The 24,007-nt window shown below is 50.5% G+C and overlaps 3 protein-coding genes across 6 annotated transcripts; 2 read left to right on the top strand and 1 right to left on the bottom strand.

Moving 5' to 3' along the window:
- Positions 1-1,102: 1,102 nt before the first annotated feature.
- HINT2 (histidine triad nucleotide binding protein 2) lies at positions 1,103-3,432 on the top strand. Its single transcript, XM_070431225.1, has 5 exons — positions 1,103-1,435; positions 2,609-2,749; positions 2,846-2,950; positions 3,056-3,128; positions 3,249-3,432. Exons 1-5 carry the CDS (start codon positions 1,355-1,357, stop codon positions 3,338-3,340), a joined length of 492 nt encoding a protein of 163 aa, XP_070287326.1. The 5' UTR covers positions 1,103-1,354; the 3' UTR covers positions 3,341-3,432.
- Positions 3,433-4,412: 980 nt separating this feature from the next.
- Positions 4,413-6,707, top strand: SPAG8 (sperm associated antigen 8). 2 transcript variants are annotated; one of them, XM_070431230.1, is made up of 7 exons: positions 4,413-4,466; positions 4,564-5,344; positions 5,461-5,635; positions 5,848-5,893; positions 5,977-6,091; positions 6,214-6,276; positions 6,386-6,707. In XM_070431230.1, exons 1-7 carry the CDS (start codon positions 4,438-4,440, stop codon positions 6,572-6,574), a joined length of 1,398 nt encoding a protein of 465 aa, XP_070287331.1. In that variant the 5' UTR covers positions 4,413-4,437; the 3' UTR covers positions 6,575-6,707. The 2 variants fall into 2 exon arrangements, with proteins under 2 accessions (XP_070287331.1, XP_070287330.1); XM_070431229.1 differs by having other exon boundaries at positions 5,977-6,276.
- An 84-nt stretch (positions 6,708-6,791) lies between these two features.
- On the bottom strand, positions 6,792-23,776 carry NPR2 (natriuretic peptide receptor 2). Of its 3 annotated transcripts, none has more exons than XM_070431227.1 (22): positions 22,530-23,776; positions 21,504-21,691; positions 16,180-16,293; positions 15,748-15,883; positions 15,169-15,263; positions 14,814-14,946; positions 14,509-14,593; positions 13,911-14,031; positions 13,674-13,748; positions 13,397-13,474; positions 13,065-13,169; positions 12,872-12,943; positions 11,127-11,286; positions 10,787-10,942; positions 10,536-10,704; positions 10,237-10,383; positions 9,649-9,772; positions 9,396-9,464; positions 7,777-7,951; positions 7,607-7,705; positions 7,250-7,341; positions 6,792-7,119 (listed from the first exon to the last, which is right to left on the bottom strand). In XM_070431227.1, exons 1-22 carry the CDS (start codon positions 23,194-23,196, stop codon positions 7,054-7,056), a joined length of 3,126 nt encoding a protein of 1,041 aa, XP_070287328.1. In that variant the 5' UTR covers positions 23,197-23,776; the 3' UTR covers positions 6,792-7,053. The 3 variants fall into 3 exon arrangements, with proteins under 3 accessions (XP_070287328.1, XP_070287327.1, XP_070287329.1); XM_070431226.1 differs by having other exon boundaries at positions 13,911-14,040; XM_070431228.1 differs by lacking the exon at positions 13,674-13,748.
- Positions 23,777-24,007: the final 231 nt, after the last annotated feature.

The following is a 24,007-nucleotide window of genomic DNA, read 5'->3' on the forward strand; positions in this document are numbered from 1 at the left end:
GGGCTGCCAGAGGGCTGTCTGACTGCCAGCTTGGGCCCGATCCCCCAGGGAGCGGGTATAAGCCAGCAGGTGGACATCCTCCAAGGGGTCCCAGACTGCAAGAGGGCATAGGCCGGGCTGAGGGCCCCCCCCCCCCATGCACAAATTTTTGTGCACCGGGCCTCTAGTTATACTATAAAAAGAAATTAGAGAAAACACCAAATGTTATTCATTCTACAAATTATGTGTCAGGCTATGTGCTAAAACATACATATACACAAACTAAAAATACAGTGGTGACTTTTATCCTATGTGTTAAACATCAGACTAAAACTTACCTGGTATATTTACCTTAGTATATTTGCATTTTGTGAACCCCATGTTTCTTATGTCAATAATATATATTGCAGCAGAACGAAATATACTTCAGACCTAGCCATGACACATTTCCCTTGTCCTTCTAACTCTGCTCCCTAAAAACACCAGGCACAGAGCTGACCCTATCACCCACCTTTTCTAATTAGGAAAGAACATTTGCTTATTAATCCTGTGGTAAAAATAGGACACACACACCCAGCTCCTCCCGTTAAAAAGAAAAATGCAAAAACCATCCTTAAAACTGTAGAATCTTTAATCTTGGGGTAAATGTTAACAAGAACATTAAGGAAGAATTGCCCTTAGATCAGCGATTTTCAACCGGTGTGCCACATTTTTTTTTCTTTTTTCTTGCCACAAGAATTTTTAAACCATGCAATAGCTGCCCATTTAGTCAGGGGCACTGACCTTTTTCCATTGCCAAATTACAAAAGGACAACTGCCAGCATAACAATAACTGTGCCGGGAATGAATCAAAATTATACCTCCTCTTTTGGGTCAGGTCGCTAAAAAATGTATTTTCGGTGTGCCGCAGGATTTTAGTAATTAGTGTGTGCCGGGAGATGGAAAGGGTTGAAATCGCTGGTACACAACCTTCGGGCTTGGTGGGCAGGACCAGGCGCAGCCCTCTCCGCCCAGCTCAGCAGCCGAGCACAAACCGGAGGCAAGGCCCCGCCCCCGGAGCGCGCCCCCCGCCGGCGGCCACACTGCGGCGGGGCAGCCCCACCTCCCGGTCTCTCTTTCCTTCCAATGGAGGGAGAAACCAGTTAGGAGATCCAATGGAAAAGGGACGGTCCCGCTGAGAGAAGACGAAGCCAATGGAGTGAGTTGCAAAGGCGCCCAGGGGAGGAAGATCCCGCCACTCCTCCGAGCTACGGGGCGACGCGCTCGGAGCCGGCGGGACCAATCGCCGCCGCCGCTCGCTCCCAGGCGCCCCGCCCCGGCGGCCGGTCGGCCCCGGGACTGACCTGGGTGACGGGTTCCCGAGGACGAGAGGAAGATGGCGCCGGCCGGGCTGCTGGCCGCCGGGCTACGCGTGGCGCGCAGGGCTGTGGCTGTCGCGGGGCCGCGGGGGCCGCAGGTGAGAAGCGGCCGTGGGGACCAGGAGGGGGCTCTGCGCGCCTGACGGCCACCAGGGCCGAGGACCGCGTTCCTCCCCGGCTCCCCAGACGCGCACAGCCCAGCGGCCTCGCGGGGACGGAGCGCGGCGTGCAAGTTCCATGGCTCTGCGGTGAGATCGGCCCGGTAGTCGCGGCATCGTCCTCCCCGAAACCTCGACGCGGGAGAAGCGAGCTGGCGATGACCTGCACCCTGCACAGCCCCGGGCGCCGAGGCCGAGGCCGGGGCCGGGGCCGTGCAGTGGCTGCTGCCTCCTAAACCCGCCGGAAGCCCAGCTACCCCACGCCTGCTCCGGGCAGCCCCCTCGTGCCCCCTGCAGGAAGGGAGCTTCCGGTCTCCCTGCAGCCTGTCTGCTGCCCTGCAGGCTCCTGGCCTTCTGCTGAGTCCCAGTGTTAGCCTCTCGTCTTCCCCACTTGGCCAGAGCGCCTGGAGGGGTCAGATTCAGCCAGTCCTCCCCCCGCAGTGTGACAGCACCGACTTGAGAAGCCTTTCTGAGTTGGTGGGAAACTGGGACTTGCCTTCCCTCAATCCCCGGGGCCGAGTTCACGGAACTGAACTCTTCCACTGATTCAGGGCCTGGAGTTAAAATTCACCGTCAAAGGGCACATGTGACACCTAGACGCCCTTGTGTCAAAGGGCAAATGTATTAAAATCTGAATAAAACAGGTAACATGGCTTAAAGATCAGAAAGTAAATAATGGAAATCAGTGGCAACGTTAACAAGGTGAGAGTATGTGGAAAGAACTCCAAGTAGTGTTAAAAGATGATGTAAACCGCTCCCTGTATTTTACATTTGAAGCCAAGAGAAGGGATTTTTCTAAGGCAAATCACTAGGGATTTTTCTAAGGCAAATCACTAAGTCTCCAGGTTCTCATTCTGGATCTTTCCCCTGAACAGTGCTAAATTTCCTAGACATTTTAGAAGCAGAAATCACTGGGACTGCTGCAGAGTCCCATTACGCTACTGCCTGTTATCTAACTCTGACCCTACTCTCTGCTGCAGATGGTCTGCAACTGAAGAACCGTTCCTTGGTGTGGGAACCACGAATAGGTTCTTAGAAGGGTGACGTCCATGACCTTCAGACCCCAGCTTCTGTCAGCCCCAACTCTCTCCCTCGGTTTTGACCCACCTTCAGGTCCGAGGAGCTGCAGGTGTGAATGATGGAAACGAAGTGACCAAGGCCCAGCAGGCAGCTCCTAGGGGAACAGCCCCAACTATCTTCTCTAGGATCCTGGATGGAAGCCTTCCAGCTGACGTTCTGTATGAGGACCAGCAGGTGGGGTGCCCTTAGGACCCATCCCATAGGGATTTCATAGATACCATCCAGCCTGTGGAAGTAACACGGTGCCCTCTGGCCTGTCACTGCTCCCAGTGTCTCGTGTTCCGTGATGTGGCTCCTCAGGCTCCTGTGCACTTCCTGGTCATTCCCAAGAAGCCCATTCCTCGGATTAGCCAGGCTGAAGAAGAAGACCAGCAGGTGGGAAGAATAGGACAAGGGTTTGGCTGGGGGAAGCCCTGGATTCATCTAGAGGTTTTGCTCCTTGTAAATAAAGCCACCTGTCTCCCTCCCCTTTCCCTGTAGCTTCTAGGACACCTTCTCCTTGTGGCCAAGAAGACAGCAAAGACTGAGGGGCTGGGAGATGGATACCGACTTGGTGAGTGGCTTAGCCATTGAGCCCCTTCACCGATGAATTCTCATACCTGCTTCTCAATATGATCTTCATTCTTTGACCTTTCCCATGGTCCTGACTCACTAACCCCAAGCTCCCTTTCAGTGATCAATGATGGGAAGCTGGGAGCACAATCTGTGTATCACCTGCACATTCACGTGCTTGGGGGCCGACAGCTCCAGTGGCCTCCAGGTTGAACCTACCAACTGACCAAGGACCCTGTGCCTGGATGATTGGAAGGGGGAGAAGGAAAGGGACCCTGTGATCTAATAAACTTGCTCTCCCTCAATTTTGCATCTCTGTCTTAAATATATAAAGAAATTTTGCCACAAAGAGGAAGGAAAAGGTTATGATCCTCTTTGACTATGGTCTGAGTAAGAGACATGAAGGAGGCCCTTCCTGTATTTAAAGAAGCATTTGCCTATAGATTTGTGAGTCATGACTAGTGGCCCACCTGAGTCAAGCTTCCAGATAAGTAGCAGTAGGAATAAGCCTGAATGAATAAGAAGAGACTAAGCCCAGCTGGCATGACTCCGTGGTTGAGCATCAATCTATGAACCAGGAAGTCCCGGTTCAATTCCTGGTCAGGGCATATGTCCGGGTTGCAGGCACGATCCCCAGTATGGGGCATGCAGGAGGCAGCCAATCAATGATTCTCTGTCATCACTGATGTTTCTATCTCGCTCTCCCTCTCCCTCTCTGAAATCAATTTAAAAAAAAAAAAAAAAAAAAAGAGACTGAATGTGAGATGTGCTCTATCATGGCCTTTATCCAGCTGCCAATCCAAATTATAAGAGGATCTGGGAGGAGGGTGGTCAGTGTGAGGGCCTTTTACTGGGGTGAAGTAATCACACCCCAAAAAAGCTGTTACCCTTTGACTAATCCCTGAGTCTCACCATTCTGCCTTTGAGCTGTTGTCTGGTGTATTTTCATTCTTAAATGTTTGAAAAGGCTACCCCCACTTTTGAGAATGAGCTACGGGGAAGCTGCTGTTATCCCCTACATAATAGCCCTGTGCCTGTCTCTAACACAGCCACCTTAGAAAGCTTAAAAGAATCATGCTTCCGTATGGAGGGAGAGGCCTTAGATCAGCGGAACCTTAAAAGCCGGAGATGAGAGGGAATGGAGTCCAAACGGAAAGAAAACTTCCCGACCCGCACCAGTTCTAAGACTTCCGCCCCGCAGGGAACTTGCCCCCGCCCCCCACCCGGCACTTCCGCCCAACTATAGTTCTGCGCAGGCTCCGGGAATTATTTGCCGTCTCTATGGCAACCCGGGTAGCTGGTGTCCGAAGATGAAGACCTTTGAGTCTACGAGGTCGCGGTGAGAGCCGCAGCTCTGGCTGCAGGCATTAGGGGACGAGGAAAGTCAGCGGACTTCCTTCCTCTGCCGAGCTTTTGACGCATTTGCTTTCTTTCAGATCTTTACCCGTACTGCCCAGCTCCGAAGGGGATGTCACTCCTAGGGCCCTGGCAGCCGCAAGGGCAGCAGCGTCAGCAGCTGCTGCAGCCACTGCAGCCGTCTCCACTGCCAAAGCAGCTGTATTATCTGCAAAGACCCCAGGGCCCTATTCTGACCGAAGCCCTCTCTCGGACCCCTCCTCTAATAGTGTTGTTGGGAAGCCCTGCACTGGACCCAGTTTTACCCACAAGATAGGCCATGGGAGACTTGGCTTTAAGACTGATGTTTCCTATATTGCTCGGGATCCCTGTTCTACAGATTACCCTAACACTAGCCCTAGCGCCGTTCCTGGCTCTAGCACTGGCCCCGTTCCTGGCTCCGGATCTGGCCCCGTATCTAGCTCCAGATCTGGCCCCGTTTCTAGCTCCAGATCTGGCCCTGTTCCTGGCTCCAGATCTAGCCCTGTTCCTGGCTCCAGATCTGGCCCTGGCCCTGGCCGTGGCTATGGTTCTAGTAAAGGCACTGGTCTGGATTCTCGCCCTGGTTGTGCCGACCCTGAGCTCAGCCCCAACGCTCTTACAAGCTCCAGACATCCTGGGGCAAAGCTGGTCCCTAATTATGCCTCCGGGAATCACTACCAATACTGCGAGCCTCAGAAACAACCCTGGACATTTTTGCCAGTTTCAGAACCTGTTGCCCAAAGGGGGCTGTTGAAGACCCCTGAGGCTGAAGTGAAGTGTGAGGTTCTCAGTAAAACATTGCCACGGGGCCACTGCCTTCTCTACAACTGGGAGGAAGAGGTATTCAGGTTTTGACCTACTCCCTTTTCTTAAAAGGAGTTGCCTGGGGAAGATAGTAGTATGATGAGAGTGGGTAACAGAAAGGATATTATGATCACTCAACTTGGGGCCCACAGAGAGCCACCAACCATCTGGATCAAGTCCCAAGCATGCAGGATGGCTCCGAGAGTTTCTATTTCCGACATGGACACCAGGGACTGCTAACCCTGCAGCTCCAATCACCCATGCCCCTCAGCACCACCCAGAAAGACGCATACCAGACCCCACGAAACCGCTGTCAGCCAATTCGAGGTGTGGAGCATGAGGGAATGGGTCAGAATGAGTCCACTAGTCAGAGAAAAAAGAGAAAGGAATTTCTGGTGGGACTATAGATTGTCCAATGGGTATAAGGGCAACCCCCCACAATTTTCCTTCCTTTTCTCAACTTTGTTTATTCTGCGCCTGCTTCCTAACCAGACTTGTCAGTTCTATCCACTCCCTGCCCCCACCCCCCACTCCCACAGGAAAACGTGAAGCCATGCTGGAGATACTGCTGTGCCACCAGATCTGGTGAGAGTCTGGATGAAGGGGGAAGGGGAGGGGGAGGACAAAAACCAGGGAAGAACAGCTTTTATGCCCCCATAACTGTATAGTAAAGAGGTGCAGGCAGAGCAAGAACTGACAAGGAAGCAATTTGAGGTTGAGTCTGTGACACACCATGACTACAAAAAGGAGCTGGTGCAGGCAGGGGCTCCTGCCCCAACAAAGGTAAGAACTCATTCCACCCCACATGTAAAGCTGAGCTTTGGGGGGCTGTGGGGGAGCAGCAGACCCAGAGGTTTAGAAAGGGGGCTTCAGGCCAAGAGTTATTCAGTATTTTTCCCTCTCAGTCTCATGACTACTGCAAGGAGCAACCTGAAACTTTCTGGATACAGAGGGCACCACAGCTACCGGTGTGTGAGGGTGACTAGATGTTGGGAGTGGGGAAGAAGGAAGGGAAGAGGTTGTTCTCTTCTGGCTTGGCAGAGAGTAGGATCTGTCCTTATTCTGGCATTCCTATAGGGTGTCAGTAACATCAAGACACTGGACACGCCATTCCGGAAGAACTGCAGCTTCTCAACACCAGTGCCTCTGTCCCTGGAACAGCCTTTTCCTGATGGACCTGAGAATTATTCCCACCAATTGGGACAAATCTCTTCTCTTGGCTGTCAGGGAAGAGGGCAGGGTGGTGAGGCGGGTAGAACTGTCTAAGGGTTGAGGAGGGAAGTGAGATGTGGAATATGGAATCTATTTCTGTCTGTACTGGAAAGGTGGGAGGAAGTGAATTCTGTTTATACTTGGTGAAGGGGCTTTACATAAAGGATTCTTTCTCATCCTGAGTCAGTGATTCCCTGAGTTTCCATGTTCATACCCATAACATTTCCTTGGAACTGCCCTTAACCCCGACTATGACATCATTATTTTTTTGTTTGTTTTATATTTGACCAAAATATTCTGGTTTAGATACAGATATATACAGAAGGTAGGGAAGAAGGGGACCAGGCCAAAGAGGGGCAGGTATATGTACAAGGCTGAGCTTCAAAGGTCAAGAACTTCCATATAAGATAGGATTTTTGTGCACGCTGGTTTCCATCCCATATGACAATGTCCATGTCTGGTGTATGGAGAGATGATAGCCACTGCCTACCCAGGTACCAGTAGCAGGAGACTGACTTGAAAAGAACTGAGGTTTACAGAAGTCCAGCGGGTCCTTTCCGCTCTCCTAGGAGCCAGTAAGTTCGCATCTTCCCTTTTCCCTGGGAGTAGGGGAGTGGATATAATTCAGATTCTTCTGTGTTATTCCCTTTATCTCCCTCTCTTCCCCCACGATCCCCATAGTCACTTTCATCCTCCCTTTCCAACCCTCTCCCCATGGCCTGCCATCACCTTCATCTCCACATCCCCCCGAAGCTCTAGCTGGAAGCATCCTAGCTCATCCAGTGCATCCTTGGTAGTAGAGGAGACATGGATCTTCAGGGCTGGGGTGGGATGGGGAATGGTGGAAAGAAGAAGAAAAGAAAAGGCAACAGAAGAATTGGTGGTGTCAGAGAAAGCTTTACCCAACCACCACCCCTCAGGAGGCTCTCGGTCTTCCCAGTGCCCATGCACCAGAACCTAAATATGTCCAAGGATGGGGCAGTCAGGAACTGTGGTCTCAGATTGAGAGATTTGGAGGAACTCTGAAAAGAAGAAAAGGGGGACACAGATTGAGACTGAAGCTGAGATTGAGGGCTAATGTCTCACCTTGACCATTAGACTCCATTCGGGAAGCAGTGTTCACCGTGTCTCCAAAAAGACAATAGCGGGGCATCTTCAGGCCAACGACCCCAGCACAGACGGGCCCTATGAGGAGACACAGGTTGGGAGAGCCTGGGGAAGGTGGATACTAGGGCTGGAGTGAGTGTTAACCTTACCTGTGTGGACCCCTATGCGTAGCCTCAGCTGGTCATGGGGTCGGTGGCGAATGCGGAAGGAAGAAACTGCATCCAGTAATGCTAGGGCCATACGAGCAATTTCCGGGGCATGGCGTTGACCATTTCGGCCCGGGAGACCAGATACCACCATGTAGGCATCTCCAATCGTCTCCACCTGATTGAGAGGGGGATTAAAATGTCACTTGTACCTGTATCAGTTCCCAGGGAGGAGTACAAGGAGACAAGCTGAACACCACTTGTCTCCTGACAGCCTTTGGGAGGTCAGAACATAGACGAGAAAAATAAGTGTTATGGTCCTGAGAATACGGGGGCAGGAAGGGGAATCTTTAAACCCTCCTGCTCCTCCCCAGTACCTGTGAATACTCAGTAAATGTTTGCTAAATTAATGGGCACCCTGTTTGCAACAGGACATGGGCAAACAGGCTCTGCTGTCAGGAAATGGGAAGCAAGAAAATAGGACAGAAGCTAGAAGAGGTCAAGCAGGCCCAATGAAATGGGCCTCAGACAGTCTAAACTGTCAAAAGTAAGAAGGCAGGGGCTTGGTTTTGTCTATTGTACTGAAGCTGTGTAAGAGAATGTCCCTGTCTTTAGTGACTAAACATTGAACTGTTTAGGATAAAGGAGAACTATGCCTGAAACTTACTCTTAAATGCTTCAAAAAAATAATTATATAGATTTTTAAAATAAAACAAATGGGGGGATATATAAGAAATTGGTGAATCAGCCCTAGCTGGTTTGGCTCAGTGGATATGGCATCAGCCTGCGGACTGAAGGGTCTGGGGTTCAATTCCGGTCAAGGGCACATGCCAGGATTTCAGGCTCGATCCCCAGTAGGGGGCCTGCAGGAGGCAGCCGATCAATGATTCATCATTGATGTTTCTATCTCTCTCTCCCTCTCCTTTCCTCTCTGAAATCAATAAAAATATATTTTAAAAATTGGTGAATCTTAGTAAAGGCTTATGGGAGGTCTATATTACAATTATAACAGAGATGGTAGAATAAATCCAAAGGGACAGGAAGGGATATTAGCTACACAATGTTAAGCACTTTCCACAAGAAAAACTATTCCCATATTACACATAAGACATCTGAGGCACAGGGAGCTTCTGTTACTTGCCCAAGGCCACACAATTAACCACAAAGCCAATATGCAAATCCAAGTAATTTTTACTCCCAAGCACAATAAAGCCCACCCTGTGCCAACTCAATGACTTCAACAAAAGGCTTTTACAACATAGCTTGTCCCTCACCCCAATTAATCATTCCTGTACCCACATCCTGTATGATTCTTCTATGTCTGGAGGGGATGTAGAGAAGAGAAAAGATGGATAGGCTGTATTCATACCCTCAGGAAAATGTAGCAGATAGGGGCTAAATCTTGTGATGGTTCCCATTAGGGAAGCCTAAAGATTCACAAGAAATTTGACTGGAAGGTACAGTGAGAGTGCCAGAGCCTCATTGGTCTACAAAAGGCATTCTGGCTCTAGGATACTGGAGAGTCAGGAGGGGAAATGACCACAGAACAAGTAAGGTGTATGGGGTTCAGGGAGACTGGGTTTTAAAGTGGTCTAAGTGAAAGGGTAGCCTCAAGCTCTCACCTTGTAGACATCGAAGTTGTCAATTATGGCATCAAAGCAGGTATACAGGTCGTTAAGAAGTGTCACCACCTAATGAATGGATGGGAAAGTTAAAGCCCTGAGACTTGTGTCCAACCTTCTAAGCATTCTTAACCCAAAAGCCACACGGGAACTCCAGAACAAACCAATCTTTCCTATTATCAAGGATCCCTATGTCCCAGTGAAGCTCCCCCAGGTCGCTATCCCACCCCCTAATCTCACCCATGGCTCTTACCTGCATGGGGGTGCTCTCTGCTGACAAAGCTGTGAAGCCAACTATGTCGCTGAAGTAGATGGTAACACTGTCAAAAGCCTCAGCTTGTACAGTCTCTCCCCGTTTTAACTGCTCTGCCACTGAACTAGAAAGCAAGGGTGCAGTTTGAGCCAAGCTCAGAAAGAGGAGGAGACAGGGAGAAAGGAAAGGAGTGTATGGCTGGATCAGAAATGAGTTCTAACATGAAAGCTGAGCCTGGTGGAGGAGAAGGAAGGTGGCTGGGAAGACAGCACAGTCTAGCACAAGCAAGGTAAGCTGTAAAGGCGATGGAGGAATGGAATGGGCTCCCTGGGGATGGTGGCTAAATGTCTCAAGTTGGGATTGTTCTACATACACTTGCTGGAGCAAAGGCATGGTAGACCAATGTCCTAAGAAGAAGGTAGCACAGCTCATTTGGAGACCGGATGAAAATAGTCTCTAGCCACAAAGGCTCACTGTGGCCAGATGTAACAAAGCAGTTGGGAGGTGAGTTCTCAGGAGATTGATGAGGCAGAATCCAACAGAGCAGAATATCAAAGGAAAAGTCAGGAAGGGGGACAAAAGTCTCACTGGGGTAGAATTTGGTAGAGCAGAGCCTCAGCCTTGCGTTTCTCCTCCAGATAGGCCTGCGTGCGTTCCTCCACCAGCTTCTCCAAGTTATTGGCATACTGCTCCATGCGCAACAGGAGATTGTCCAGTATGCTGGTGCCACCCTCTCTGGGGGAGAAGGCCAGAATATGGTACCTGCTCCAAGATTCTCAAGACTCTCAGTATTTTTCTACCCAACCAACCCACCCTCTTGGACCCGACCAGCCCCACCTCATCCACTAGGCCTGATGAGGAGCCCCTGCCCCTCGGTGCCCTCTCACTTGTTAAAGCGGCGAATGAAGCACTTAATCTGTCCAAAGTCTGGCCTCTCAGCTGGGTCCTGGGCCCAACATCGCTCCATCAGCAAAACTAGTTCCTCATTCAGTTGGGTCCGGTCAATGCTAGGCCGAAAATATGGCCGCTGACCATTTCTGACCTTCTGAACAATCTCTGAAGGAGATAAAGGGGTTGGATGAAGAACAGGGCCCCCCAGGTGGGGGAGAGGGGGTAGGGGTAGTAGATTGACTCTCACCTTTGGGGCTAAGGTCCAGGCTCTCCAAGTAGAAAGGACCATTGCGAAGTGCTATCTCCTGTAATATGATCCCAAAGCTATAGACATCAGCCTTCTGCATGCCTGTGGTTGGCAAGGAGTTCCCATTGAGTAGCTCTGGGGCAGTCCACAGCTTCTCTGAAAAGAGGGAATAGGCTGGTCCTCAAAAAAGGTATTCCCAAGACCACCTGGGCTCATCCCCATAATGCTCCCCATATTACTGTCACACCATCTCCCTCTCCCACCTTCCCTAGGTGGAAATGACCAGGGCTAGAGGAGCCATATAAAAGTGGGTTTGAGGAGTTGTGGGGGGAGGTCTCACTGGCATAGAGGGCATGGCTGTCATCAGGTTCAGTAGTTGATCGGAAGCTGGCCAGGCCATAGTCTGTGATTTTGAGCACAAAACGACTATCCACCACACAGTTGGAGGACTTGAGACTCCCATGGAATGCAATAATGCTGTTATGGAGAAAGGCCATGCCCTGCAGGATACAGATCAAGTCATGAGATTGGATTATTTCTAACTTAGGATACCCCCTCTCCATAAGACAGGCATTAGCCAGCTATCTAAAGATCTTGGGGCCATAAAAACAGTAAGCTAGTTGTGGAAGGCTTTCTGTACACAGTTTCCACCCAAGGAGACAGGCAGAATGGGATAACCATCTCCTCCTTGTGCCATGTGCAGGCTGTTGGTACCCAGGCACTAGGGAGAGAAGAAATGCTTATGAGGAGGGGCAAGGGGAGCCGTCAGTTATTAGCCTGGAAAGGGCAGTCGGGCTTCTGCGTAGTGAAGGGAGCAGAACTATGAGAGTGAACGCCAAGAATGATATGACACCCATGGTGGCCTCCAGTGCATGGCCACTACTTAGGAAGACATGACTTGAGACCCAAGCAAGTATCAAGAGTACTTAGATGTATCAAGGAAGATTAATGAGTTGTAAACCTTAATGGATACCCATGTGTAGGTAGGCAAGTAAGGATGGAGGAGGAAATTGACCTACCAGAGGGGATGCTAGGCCAGAGAGAAAGTGTAGAAAATAGTAAATTAGAAAAACTTGGGGGAAAATAAAAACCTGGAAATGGACAAAAGTAGGAGACAGCTGCCAAGCCAGTGCAGAAGCCTGAAACTTCTGGCCTCATAGGGCTGATAAAATAACCTTATGAGAGTTAAGCAGAAAAATCAAAGCTGGCCCGGCCCAGTGTGACTCACTAGTTGAGCATTAACTCATGAACCAGGAGGTCATGGTTCAATTCCAGGTCAGGGCACATGCCCGAGTTGTGGGCTTTATCCCCAGTAGGGCAGGAGGCAGCCAATCAATGATTCTCTCTCATTATTGATGCTTCTATCTCTCCCACTCCCTCTCTGAAATTTAAAAAAAAAAAATATATATATATATATATATTTACTTATTTATTTATTTTTTACCAAAGCTGGCTTAAGTGTGGTACGAATGATCCACTAGGCTAGCTTATTGACTATGACACTTGTTTCTAAACATCTGTCCAACCCGTGCAAGATTCAAATTTATACCATTGCAAATCCATGGACTTCTGGGTCACCTAAAATTAGCTGAAACGTAATATAGTAGAAGATACCAAAGGTTTACTATAATTTTCCTTGGTTTCTCTTAGTTTTACTAGTAAATGTTCTTTTTTACATTTCAGTTTTTCTGAACAAAAGAACAGATGTGCCAAATATTGGTCAGAGAATAAATTGTGAAAAAAAAACAAGCGATAAATATTTCTGGAGACCCCATTCATCTTTTCCCTGCTGAGAGATTTTAATATGAGCTCTTGGAGGGTTAAAAATAAATAAAAAATATGGAGAGAGATTTGAGATATCTAGGGAAGAAAGACAAAAATTCTCTATAAGTACAGGACTGTCTGTGGCAGATAAAACTCATTCCCCCAATTAAAAATCCCAGACCCTTTGTTTACCCATTATTACTCAACAATAGAAATAGGGGAAATAGAGAGAGGACTAGAAGGAGAAATCATAAACAAACATAGAAAAATGGAGGCATTTTAAAGTGGATGAACTCTTAAAGAGTCAGAGGGAAGACTCACCTTAACTAGGTCATTAATGAGTGAATAACGAAACATCCAGTCCAAGTTGATGCTGTCATTTTCCAGAATATCCTGGCAAGTGACATGAAATGGATTATGTGACTACCCTCGTCCCACTAGCTATCAGCTGCATGGAGTCAATGTAACATTGAGCCTGTCTCCTCCACCTCTGTAACCTTCACCTATCCCACACCTGTAAACTCCCACGAGTACAATACTCAGTGACGATGCAAATGTTGGGAGGGTCTATGCAAGCACCAATGAAGCGAGTGAGATGGTTGAACTGAACATCTCTCATCTAGAAAAAAAAAGGGGGGGAAGGAAAAGAGAATTGAGAGAGCTAAAAATTAGATGCTGAAATCTACCACTATACGAGAGGGCCTTTCTCTCAATTGTACTTATAACTCAAAGTCATTTATAAATGAACCCACTGCCCTCCTAACCAATTTCACTCTTCACAGTCCTCCCCTTTCTCTTCCCTGTCCCTGTTTACCCCTTGCCCTCAATCCATACACCTTTACGTACATGTTTGAGTTCAAACAGAACCTGCCGGGTTAGCTCAATGCGCTTCTTATTCACATGTTTGATGGCAACAACATTTCCCTGATGGTGGGAGTGAAGGGGGGAAAGGAAAAATTAATATCAGAAGGCATTTCTGGGTTCTAGGAATACTGGAGAACTCTGGGAAGATCTAGGAGCTCAGCTGAACATTATGAGGGGCAGAGGTTTATGGGAAGAGGTGACAGATGGGAATGAAACAGGATGAAATGGTGGGGACCAGAACAAGCGGATGACTGTTCACCTTGAAGTGACCGGTGTTGGCAAAGATCTGGTATTTCCCATGGGCTGTCATAAGCGAGCCGTAACTGGATCCCCGCTGGGGCCAAGGGCAACATGGAGGCGGAAGGATGAAAGGAACATTAGATGATGGTGGTAGTGCAGGGGCTATCATTACAGGCCAATGTGCTGGGAAAGGTCCAGGGTAAGAAAGGACAGGAACTCAAAGGAAAGCGGAGGTACAGCTGAGACAAGGGCTCACCAGTGACAGTGTGAGGCGACTGCCTGCACCTTTGTGATATCGCTCTGAATTGCCAAACTGCAGCTCTTCCCAGCGAATGCGCCACAACATGCTAGCAAGCTCCTTCTCCAGCATCAGTTTTCTGTAAGGACTGCACACCTCAGTTGCCTGGCAAGCCGGATCCTACCATCCCATAAACCAACGGTGGGGCTGCAGGGGCTCCCCTGCAGCTCCTGAAGCTGCTATTGTTACACCCGAGACCCAGGACTGACATATCTGACACACGCCGTGTGCTCATTTAGAAACACCGAGGCCAACGGTAAACGTTTTTTCTGGAAATGGCAGCATCCATGGAAAATTCGCCTTTGCCCTTATAAGACCCACTCAAAATCACTAGGTGGTATACCCCGTGTCGAACCGAAAGGGGGAAAACAACACTGAGGCTAAAAGACAACGAAAGAAAAAGGCTAGAGAGGAGGACATTAGGTCCAAGAGACAACCTCCAAATTAAGAGGCCTGCCCCCAGCCCATGGTATAGGGACTACCTGGCCTCAGCCAGAATGCTGGGTGGCAATGGGAGGTGGGAGACGGGAAGTCAGTGGAAAAGCGCAGAACTCACCGGAAGATGAGAAAGCTGGAAACACCAAATATGATGAAGGTGATCCCTGTGCCCAGCGCCACAATTGCCAGAGTTGAAAATGGAGCTAAAGGGGAGAGGGGACCCTGAGGAAGACTGCGTGTGGGGCTGTAAGCATGGGGAGGGTGGTGCTCAGGTGCAGGGAGGAGACAGACTTCTTGAGGGGAAGAGTAAGGAGGGGTGTAGAAGTAGAGGTAACAGTAGAGCTAAGGTGGGGCGCCAGTGAGGGCAGACAGGACGGGAAGGAAAGGGAGGAAGGAGTGCTCCCAGTCCCCGCACACACCCACTTTTATCACAGGATGGGTCGTCCAGGTCAAAGGCACAGGGGGGATTGTCCAAGGGCGGCGCCCCTTTCACCCAGGGGATAGGCCGTCCCGTCCACCAAATCTGCTTCTCAGCTCCTGAGTAGTGGGCTGCAGGCTGGGAGGAGAGAGAGGACTGGGCCCACAGGCCTGCTCCCACCAGCCTCCTCCCCAGAGCACCCCGCTCTTTGGCTGCTCTCCCCCAACTTCCTACCCACCCAGATGCAGCTCCAGTAAAGGAAACAGTCCCTGCCCCTGGTTCCTCTGATTGAACCCGTTGAACCCTTAAAAGCTGGACTCGCAAAGCCCACACTCTCCTTCTTGCCTCCTCCTCCATTACCTGAAAGTCCCCGGAATCCAGGTCTCCCATGGCCCATAGGACAAAATCGGTCTCCCGGTCATTGTTCTTGTCCATAACAACCAGTCCAGTTACACCTGAGATAGAAAAGCATAGCCCTTACTTTGAGATCTACCTTAGGCCCCTCGCCTATCTCCACAGTTCCTCCAATTACCACACAGTCTGTCCCTGACCCTGCTTTTATTTTTATTTTCTTTAAATATATTTTTATTGATTTTTTTACAGAGAGGAAGGCAGAGGGATAGAGAGTTAGAAACATCAGTGAGAGAGAAACATCAATTAGCTGCCTCCTGCACACCCCCTACTGGGGATATGTCTGGAACCAAGGTACATATGCTTGACTGGAATCGAACCCAGGACCCTTCAGTCCACAGGCCGACGCTCTATCCACTAGGCCAAACTGGTCAGGGCCCTAACCCCACTTTCAGTAATGTCCACTTCTGCCATGTTCTCTGATCCCTATTAACTCTCCTCCCTGCCTGATATCTGTATATTCTTCTACCCGCTCCACTTCTGAGCCTGATAGCAGCCCTCTGGCCTCCATCTGACCCTCTTTATTACCGTGGTATCTTCGTCCCTGCATTTTTTCCACAATTCGAAGTCCATCTTCCCGGGTGCCTCCTTCCTGTATTGTCTCCTTCAGGACTTCGGCATATAGCAGGATCCCGTCGTAGAAGCAGCCGGCGATGAGGTTCATCTGGGGGTGGAAACTCCAGCAGTGCTCTCCAATATCCTGCCAGGCCCCGGCCCCACCCCCTTTCCCATTGCTGGGGTCTCCTTCTACCTCTTCTCTCTTCTGGTTTGCTTTCTTCCCTCCTCTCATTCCTAAGATTCACCCCTACCTCACTGGATGCTAGAGCAGAAGGAAAATCCTGGATGGAAGTGGACAGCCCCCAACGCAGGGCTGGCTCCACGGCCACTGCTTAATGCTGAGTCAGGAAGGAGAGCTTCCCTCAAAGCCTGGCCTGATCCTCAGGAAAGAGATCTACTCACCAGGGAGGGGGCCAGCTCCACACCAAAGTCTTCCCGGGCTCTTATCAGAAGGCGATTCTGGAATTCCTGATACTCAGGATTTGGGGGTTCTCGGTATGTGATGACCAATACCATCTGTCCCAACAGCACATGGGGAAGAGTGAACAGGATGTCCAAGATGGATTTTAGGGGAAGAGGGGAAGCAGGAGAGGACACTTGGTGAAATACACATGATATAAAATATACGTGGGTGAGTCTGAAGGCTGAGAGGATGCTAAACTCTATGTTGTGTGCGTGTGTGTGAGGGGTATGTGTAGTGTGTGTTTAACACGTCTGCGGGGGGGGTTGGCGCACCTCCATGAAAAGTAGACAGGATGGTTCTGGGACAGTGGAGCCTGGTCTTCCATCCCCAGAGCCCAGCCCCTCATCTTTCCGAAGCCCCTACACCACCTAGGCCTCCTTACAGAGCTGCCACAGCACTCACAGCATCTCTGTCCCATTCCTTCTGGGTACCTGGTCCTGCTCAAGGGTGCCACTGGGCAACAGCTCCTCTCTGAGGGGTTAATTACTGTTACTATTATCAGTAAAATGTTTACATTTCCATTTGGGACATTTAAACACAGTGCCTCCACCCTGTGAATCAGAGATTTCAGGTCCTATGACAACTGGGGGAAATACTTTGAGACAGTGATTCCATCTGTGAAAAGCCGTAAGCCCATTCATCCAACGTGTGTGGAACACGTACCATAGGCAGCACCGTCCTGCATACTGGCACGATCCTACACGTCACTAGGTAATAGACATGCGTCACAGAGGAAACACACAGTCACACGCCTACACACATTTCATAGATAAGTTAACGACACATTTGGTCTCGGCCACGCACACATCTCACTGGCCACAAGTCAGTGTGTCCCTGTCTCTCGCTGGGGTGTCTGCCTCACTCCCGCTGGCCTCACACATTTCCGCTCTCTTAGCTGATGAACACACTGGCTTCCACCTCCACCCCAGTCCTGCACAATCACTGAGACTGACCTCTGCCTTGGACGGGAAACTGGCTCTGCAACCTCAGGGAAAGACCTCAGATCTATATATATATTGTGAAACGTGACACTGGGAAATGACAGGTTTAAATCTAGTCATTTCTATCCGTTTTGTTTGCTCTTGCCACAGAAAGCCCATATAGAGATACCAGACATGTCACATATGATCTATTTTATATCAATGTATCCCAGGTAGGAAATAATGAAGCCAGTTTCTAATGTACATTCATTATAGCCTGGAGTTCGCTTTGTGAGGTAATTATTCTTACTGGAGCATTCAGATGCTTTGATCACACACTTCTAATGCCCTCCTGCTCTCGGGCAAAATTAAAAAGGAGAGAGGGACTGAGGATGGGGTCGGAAGGGTTCGTTGAGTAACATCTGTTCCAAGAATTAAAGAACCATAGGAGGGTGGGATATTGTTGGCAAACAATGAAAAAGTCAGTAAAAGGGCTGGAAAAGATCAGGTTTAACACAATTTATGTTTCCATATAAAGGCTAATGGTAGGTTTTTCATGTTTTTAGACAGTAAACCTAGAGAGGTTTGTTTGTTTGCTAGACTAGCAGTTCTCAAACTTCTTGGTCTCATGACCCCTTTACACTGCTAAAAATTATTGAGGACCCCAAAGAACTTTTGTTTATTTGGACTATATCTGTCATATTTACAATGTTAGACATTAAAACTGACAAATTTTTTAAACACAAGCACACTTCCCATAGCTGCCAGAGGATGACATCATCACACGTCACGTAGCCTCTGGAAAACTCCACTGGACAATCATGGAAGGAGGGTGACAGAGGCAAATAACATCTTAGTATAATTTTTAAAATAGTTTTGACCTCACTGTTGCCTAAAAGGATTTCAGGGGCCCCCAGGATCCCAAGACCACACTTTAAAAACTGCTACACTAGACTGTTTTGCTGGGGTTACTAGCTAGTAAAAAAGGAAGGAAGGAAGGAAGGAAGGAAGGAAGGAAGGAAGGAAGGAAGGAAGGAAGGAAGGAAGGGAGGGAGGAAGAACCTTCAAAGAGCTTCTGTGCTTGTGCGGGAATCAAAGAGAAGTGAAGGTAAGTAATTATGTTCTATTTCACAATGGATCCCAGGTGAAAAAAAACACACACAAAACAAGCAAAGCCTTCCCCCCGCCCCCCCGCCATCCCCCCACCCAACACACACACACAGACATACACAAAAAAAAAGGGTTTCAACACACACACACAGACATACACAAAAAAAAGGGTTTAGCAGTCGGTGGAAGCCAGGAGTGCACCCAGGAAGAGTGCAAGGGCAGCAGACGGCTGCCTCTGCCTGAGGGGCCACCCACACTGCGACCTGCTCCAGCAGCTGCAGGAAGCCCTGTTCACTGTGACTTAAAAAGACAAAGAATGGCCTCCCCAAGAGGTTCACCTTCCACACAGCCCTTGGTTTAGTGCTTATTCCATTCTAGCTGCATGTGTCCCCACCTAGGTCGTGGCCTCTGCCTGGCTTCCTGACCCTGGAGTCCTCAAATGCTCAGTCAGGGGCTCTGGGTCCTCAGAGCCTAGTCATTTGCTTATTTAGTTCCACTGCATCTGCTTATCTTCCCTGGTTGATCATCCTGGTTTACAGCACCTGCCAGCTCTATTCCTGTCTAGACGAATTCCTAGCCCTCTCCCTGCTGTCCCCAACATACACCTTAATTCAGTTCAACAAATACGTACTCAGCACATGGAATACAACGATGAATGTGATCCCTGCCCTCAAGCAGCTCTCCATGAGCTGGGACCTTTCCTTGAACATGAGACCCTCCTGGGAAAGCTTTGAGCATCTGTATCAAGGCCTCCTCGCCTCTGCTGCCACCTGTTTCAGACTGGCTTGGTTTGGGACCCAAGTGGGCCAGGTATCTCTGGAGTAGGGTGCTCTGCTCTTTAATCCTTGGCTGGACCTGACCACCCAACTTCCCTCACCCTTGCCCTGCTTCAGCTTTGGAAAAGGACAAGAGTAGCTTTGCCAGAGGACACCCTTTCATCCTCTCATCCCCTCCCCACCCCACCCCAAGCCTTGGTTTTCCCATCAGCATATTCCCGACGGCCTGTTTCGCCTCCTGTTGTATTGTAAGAAAACTCTCCCTCTGTCTTTCTGTCTGAATAATGCCTACAATGAATAGGAAAACTGGGAATTAATTTATAGAACTGTTAGCTAACAATATCCCTCCTCCCCCTACCCTAAGTGCTGGGGCCCCTTGGCTGATAGAAATTCTCATGCAAGAAACAGAGGTGTTCCTTCCACAGAAAAAATACACCCCAAAGGCTATGGGATCCTCCATCCAGGAGGGCCCTAGGGACCTTCCTTGACCAAACTGGCTAAACACAATCCCCTTGTTATTTTTCTTCTTTATACCGGTCTATTGTCTTTTTTAAAAAATTACTAACACATCACCATTTATATTTGTATTTGTTTGCTTAATGTCTGTCTATTCTACTAAATGTAAGCTCCAAAAAGGCAGGGACTTCATCTGTTATGTTCTCCACTGTATATCAATACCTAGCACAGTGACTGGGACATAGCAGGTGCTCAATAAACACTAAGAGAATAAGTCAGCCTTCAAATGAATTAAACACTGAGTGAATAGTATATAAACTCCACAGTAGACAGAGTTAAGCACAAGAGTAGGAAACTCATTCTACCCGGGGGATTCAGGGATTGTTTCCAAGAAGAGAAAATAATTGGTCTGAGCCTTGAAAGATCTGCAAGCATTATCCAGATGAACAAAGGTGAGAAGGCTGTTTTAGGCAAAAGTTATGACATAAAACCTGTCCTGCCACTGCCTGTTCAGGTGTGACAGTCACAAACTCATTCTCAGGCATGCAAACAGATAATGTCATTCACAGTGAGATGCACGTTAGTCAGTCACAATCGCATGTATAAATCTTACTCATGAAATCTTACTCATTGGAGAAGATGGCCATCTAAGTCCAACCCTCATAAACGTCTACTTAGAGTCAAAGAATCTCCAAGCTAAAAGGACCTTAAGGTTATCCCATACACCATCCCAAATCCTTTTTGGGAAAAGGAGGGATATGGATAAATAAATAATAAATACTTACATACAAAAGTCAGTGAAATATTGGTGAGTGGATCAGGGAACAATTCATGGGTAGGATCTTGAGAGGCAGATTTTTTGGGGGAAGGAAGAGTATTCAGACAAAATAATCAAAGAGCACAAAGGTGGGGGGGCAGAGAGGCCCAGGAGTCAGGGGCTGGAGTCTTGGCATGAAGGGCAGTAGGAGGTAAGACTGAAAAAGTAGGTTGAGGACAGACTGTAAAAGGTCTTAAATAAAATAATGAGTTGGGACTTAATTCTGTAGGAAATAAGGCATTGAAAGTTTTGATAAGAGGAGTGAAATGAACAGAGTCATGTCAATTCTCCCTACAAATTGTTTCTCAAATCCATTTGTTTCCATTCCTGCTATCATCACCCTATTTCAAAGTCATATCACCTCACTCCATTCTAACCTTTCACAGGTGGCCTCACTGCCTCTAGCCTCCTCTTCTTCCAATCCAACCTGAATTCTGTCGTTATATTTCTCTTTACGAAAAAATCTCAAGGATCCACAGTCAAGTCCAAGTGCCTACATCTTAGCTCAGAGCTCTCCTTACATACATGAGTCAGTGAAACATTATTTCCTGTACCTATGTAAGGTGAACCCTTCTTTCTTGTCAGGTCAGTATCTTCTTGATCCCCTAAACATGCCCATTCCAATCTTTTTCTCTTTGCTCAGGCTGCCTGGATCCTCGCTCACACTCTGCCTAGGAATATGACATCTATCTTTAAAGTCACAACAGTCTCACTTCCTTTATAAAAGCCATCCCTAACCCCAGCCACATTGACGCTCCCTCCTCTGAACCACTAAAGTTCTTAGTGCTGTTCCAGGATACACAATCATATCTTTTCTAGCACTTGTACCTAATTGTATCACATCGCGCCTTGCCCCTCCAAAAAGGGTGCATGCCCTCCTACCAGCTGGGACCAGATCTTTTCCTGAACTTTTCTCCCCCACACTACGGTCTACTCCTGGCACTTAGGAAAGTCAGTGTTCTGGGATCCTAGGAGGTAGCCTTGGCAGACGCACTGAAAAGGAGTCACCAAGGTGAGGGAGTAGTAAAGAATGATACTAGACTAGAAAAGCCTCTGTTCCTTTCACTCCTGCAGCTCACAATCCCTGCCCTGTTCCTGGGCTCCTGTGGGGTCTTGTGAGAGACAGAGAATCTCCAAAGAAGCTCCATTTCCCCCACCTCCTTCAAGTTTGGCTTAAATGATACCTGAAAGGCCTCTCTGAGGGCCTGGGCCTGTTCCCACGTGCGATTGTCCTGCCAAGGCCGGCCTGCACGGAGACTCTCCCCAAAGACATCCAGGTAAAAGAAGACATAATCCCCATTGGTCAGGTTCTCCCTCTGGGCCTGGAGCAGGATCTCATGCAGCATCTCCAGAGGGCCGCAGATGTACACAACTGGGAGCAGGTATACAACAGGGGGCACCCTGAGAACGCATCCAGGTCCCCAGACAGCCCCCTCTCTGAAACCATCTGCACTGCCATCATTAGTAAGGAAGAGAGTGCCCTAAGCTATCAACCACCCAACAGATGCTCCCCACCCGCCCCTGGGAGTCTATGCCATAAGTACCCTGGGGCTGTGTGGACCATCTGGCCGAGGTCAGAGCCTGATCCAGCCCCAGAGGAAGGGAGCTATCAGCCTGCAGCCCCTCCTCTTCCCAGACCCCTGCCTGCTGCTCCCCATCCAGCCCTCCTCACTCCCCCACTGCCCTGCCTTTCCCAGGGCTCAAAGGCACTGCTGCTCAGAATTTCTCAGTTTGAGCTTTACATGTCTTTCCCAACCCCATCTGTTGAACCCTGAAGCCCACTGATAAAGTCATCCATGTTTTAGTGATTTATCATAGATCCACACTATAAAGGGTCTTGGTATCCCAGTCTCTGCTCACAGATAGTCACCCATTTTGAAGTGGCCATCAACTCATTCACTACTCTAGGGCACTCTCATTGCTCCCCAAATTCAATTTCTCCCCAACCCCACCCTGTCCCCTGACACAAGCTTCGCCCCTCATACGATCTTCTTCCTTGTTTACATCTGCCTATGACGTCAGCAAGCTCCCATCGTGTCATGCCCTAGCCCTCACACAGGTGCTCTGTCCACATGCTTCTGGACCCCAACCACCACAAACAGCGCCTCCACGCCCGTCTCCATCTGCGCCTGCCCATGACGACCGCAGATGAGCCCCAAGAATACGGTGACCCTCCTCCCTGTCCCTCCCAGAGCCGCGGCCACACTCACTGCGCCCGTTGGACCGGATGAAGTGGGTGGCCTGCTCAGGACCCCCCGGCTCACGGGCGTACACGTGGTGCTGCACGCTGAGGTTGCTGCCCTGCAGGGCCTCGAAGACGCCCTCCACGGTGAAGTAGTGAGGCCGGTCGTCCGTGCGAGCGTCCAGATACAGCAGGGCCGCGCGGGTCGTCCAGTTGAAGTGCCCGTGTAGCGTCACCACGAACTCACCCAGCTTGGGCGCAGAGGGGCCGGTGCGCACCAGGGTCCGGTAATGCTCACTCTTGGCCGCAAAACCAGAGGCCACAGCCCCCGCCGTCAGCAAGGGAAGGCGCCAGTGGGAGGCAAAGCGGGCCACGGAGGCGGCGGGGTACACGCACCCGGGGCCCAGCAGGAGGTCGGGGTCATGGTACAGCTTGAGGTCCACGGCGCGCAGGGGTGCCAGGTACTCGGAGCAGGCGCCGTCCAGTTCGGAGCTGACAAACCGCAAGTCCACGGGCAGTGCCCGGCCCAGCGCTTCCACGGCTAGTGCCACCGCCGGACCCACCCGGGGCCAGGCCCAGGCATAGCTCAGGTTGTGTTCTGGCAGCACCACCGCCAGCGTCAGGTTCCGAGCCAAGGGAGGACGCACCCCACCTGCCAGGGCTGCCACCACTAGCAGGAGTGATGGCAGTGCCATGGGGAGGAAGCAGCAGCCCCGCCGGCCCCAGAACCGGGGGCCACCCTGGCCTACCCTGCAGGCCCGAGCACCACCCAGCCTGGAACCGGGGACGACGGCCAGGCCAGGGGAGAGGAGAGGGCGAGCCAGGCAGGCAGGGAGCACAGTGGTGGGGGGAGAGGGGGGATGGAGGGCCCCGGGGTGGGTGAGGGCTGAGGACTAGGAGCGGGGTGGCGGGAGGAGGGAGGGGCCGAGGGGCTGCCACTGGGATGGGGGCCGTGGGGTGAAGTCGGCTTCTGAATCCAAAGTTAAGAAGGAAAAGGGGATCCGAGGCTGCGATGGGGTGGGGGCCGGGGGGGAGGCCGGTACAAAGGAAAGGCCTGGGGGGCCGTCGCAGCTGGAGGGGTTAGGAGGGCAGAGAGCGGCGCAAAGGTGGACCACCGGGTAAGGTGGGAGGGGGCCCGCCCCGCGGAAGGACGGGGACATGGGCAGGCGGGCAGCGAAGCAAGGCCCGGCCGGAGGGCGGAGAAAGGCAGGGGCAACTCTCCCGGGGAAGGCTGCTCCGAAGCTCCAGCTCGGACTAACGGGCCCAGGGCGCTGGTCCCATCCGGAGCTGCGGCGGCCCCGCCCGTGTCCCCGCTCCGCTCCGCTCCTCCGGGCCCGGCTGCAGGCGCTGCCGGCGCTTCCTCCCGCCCCCCGCCTGGGCCCCGGCGCCGCTCGTCCAGGTCAGGTCGCCGCGGCCCGGCCCGTCTCCGCTCGCTGCGCCGCCGGCGGCGGCCGAGTGTGACTCCCCGGGCAGGCCGCCCGCCCCCGCCCCGCAGCCCCTCCTCCT

Source organism: Myotis yumanensis, unplaced genomic scaffold (genome assembly GCF_028538775.1).
Source record: "Myotis yumanensis isolate MYYU_CA2020_CCGP unplaced genomic scaffold, mMyoYum1.0.hap1 SCAF_12, whole genome shotgun sequence".
NCBI classification, from domain to species: domain Eukaryota; kingdom Metazoa; phylum Chordata; class Mammalia; order Chiroptera; family Vespertilionidae; genus Myotis; species Myotis yumanensis.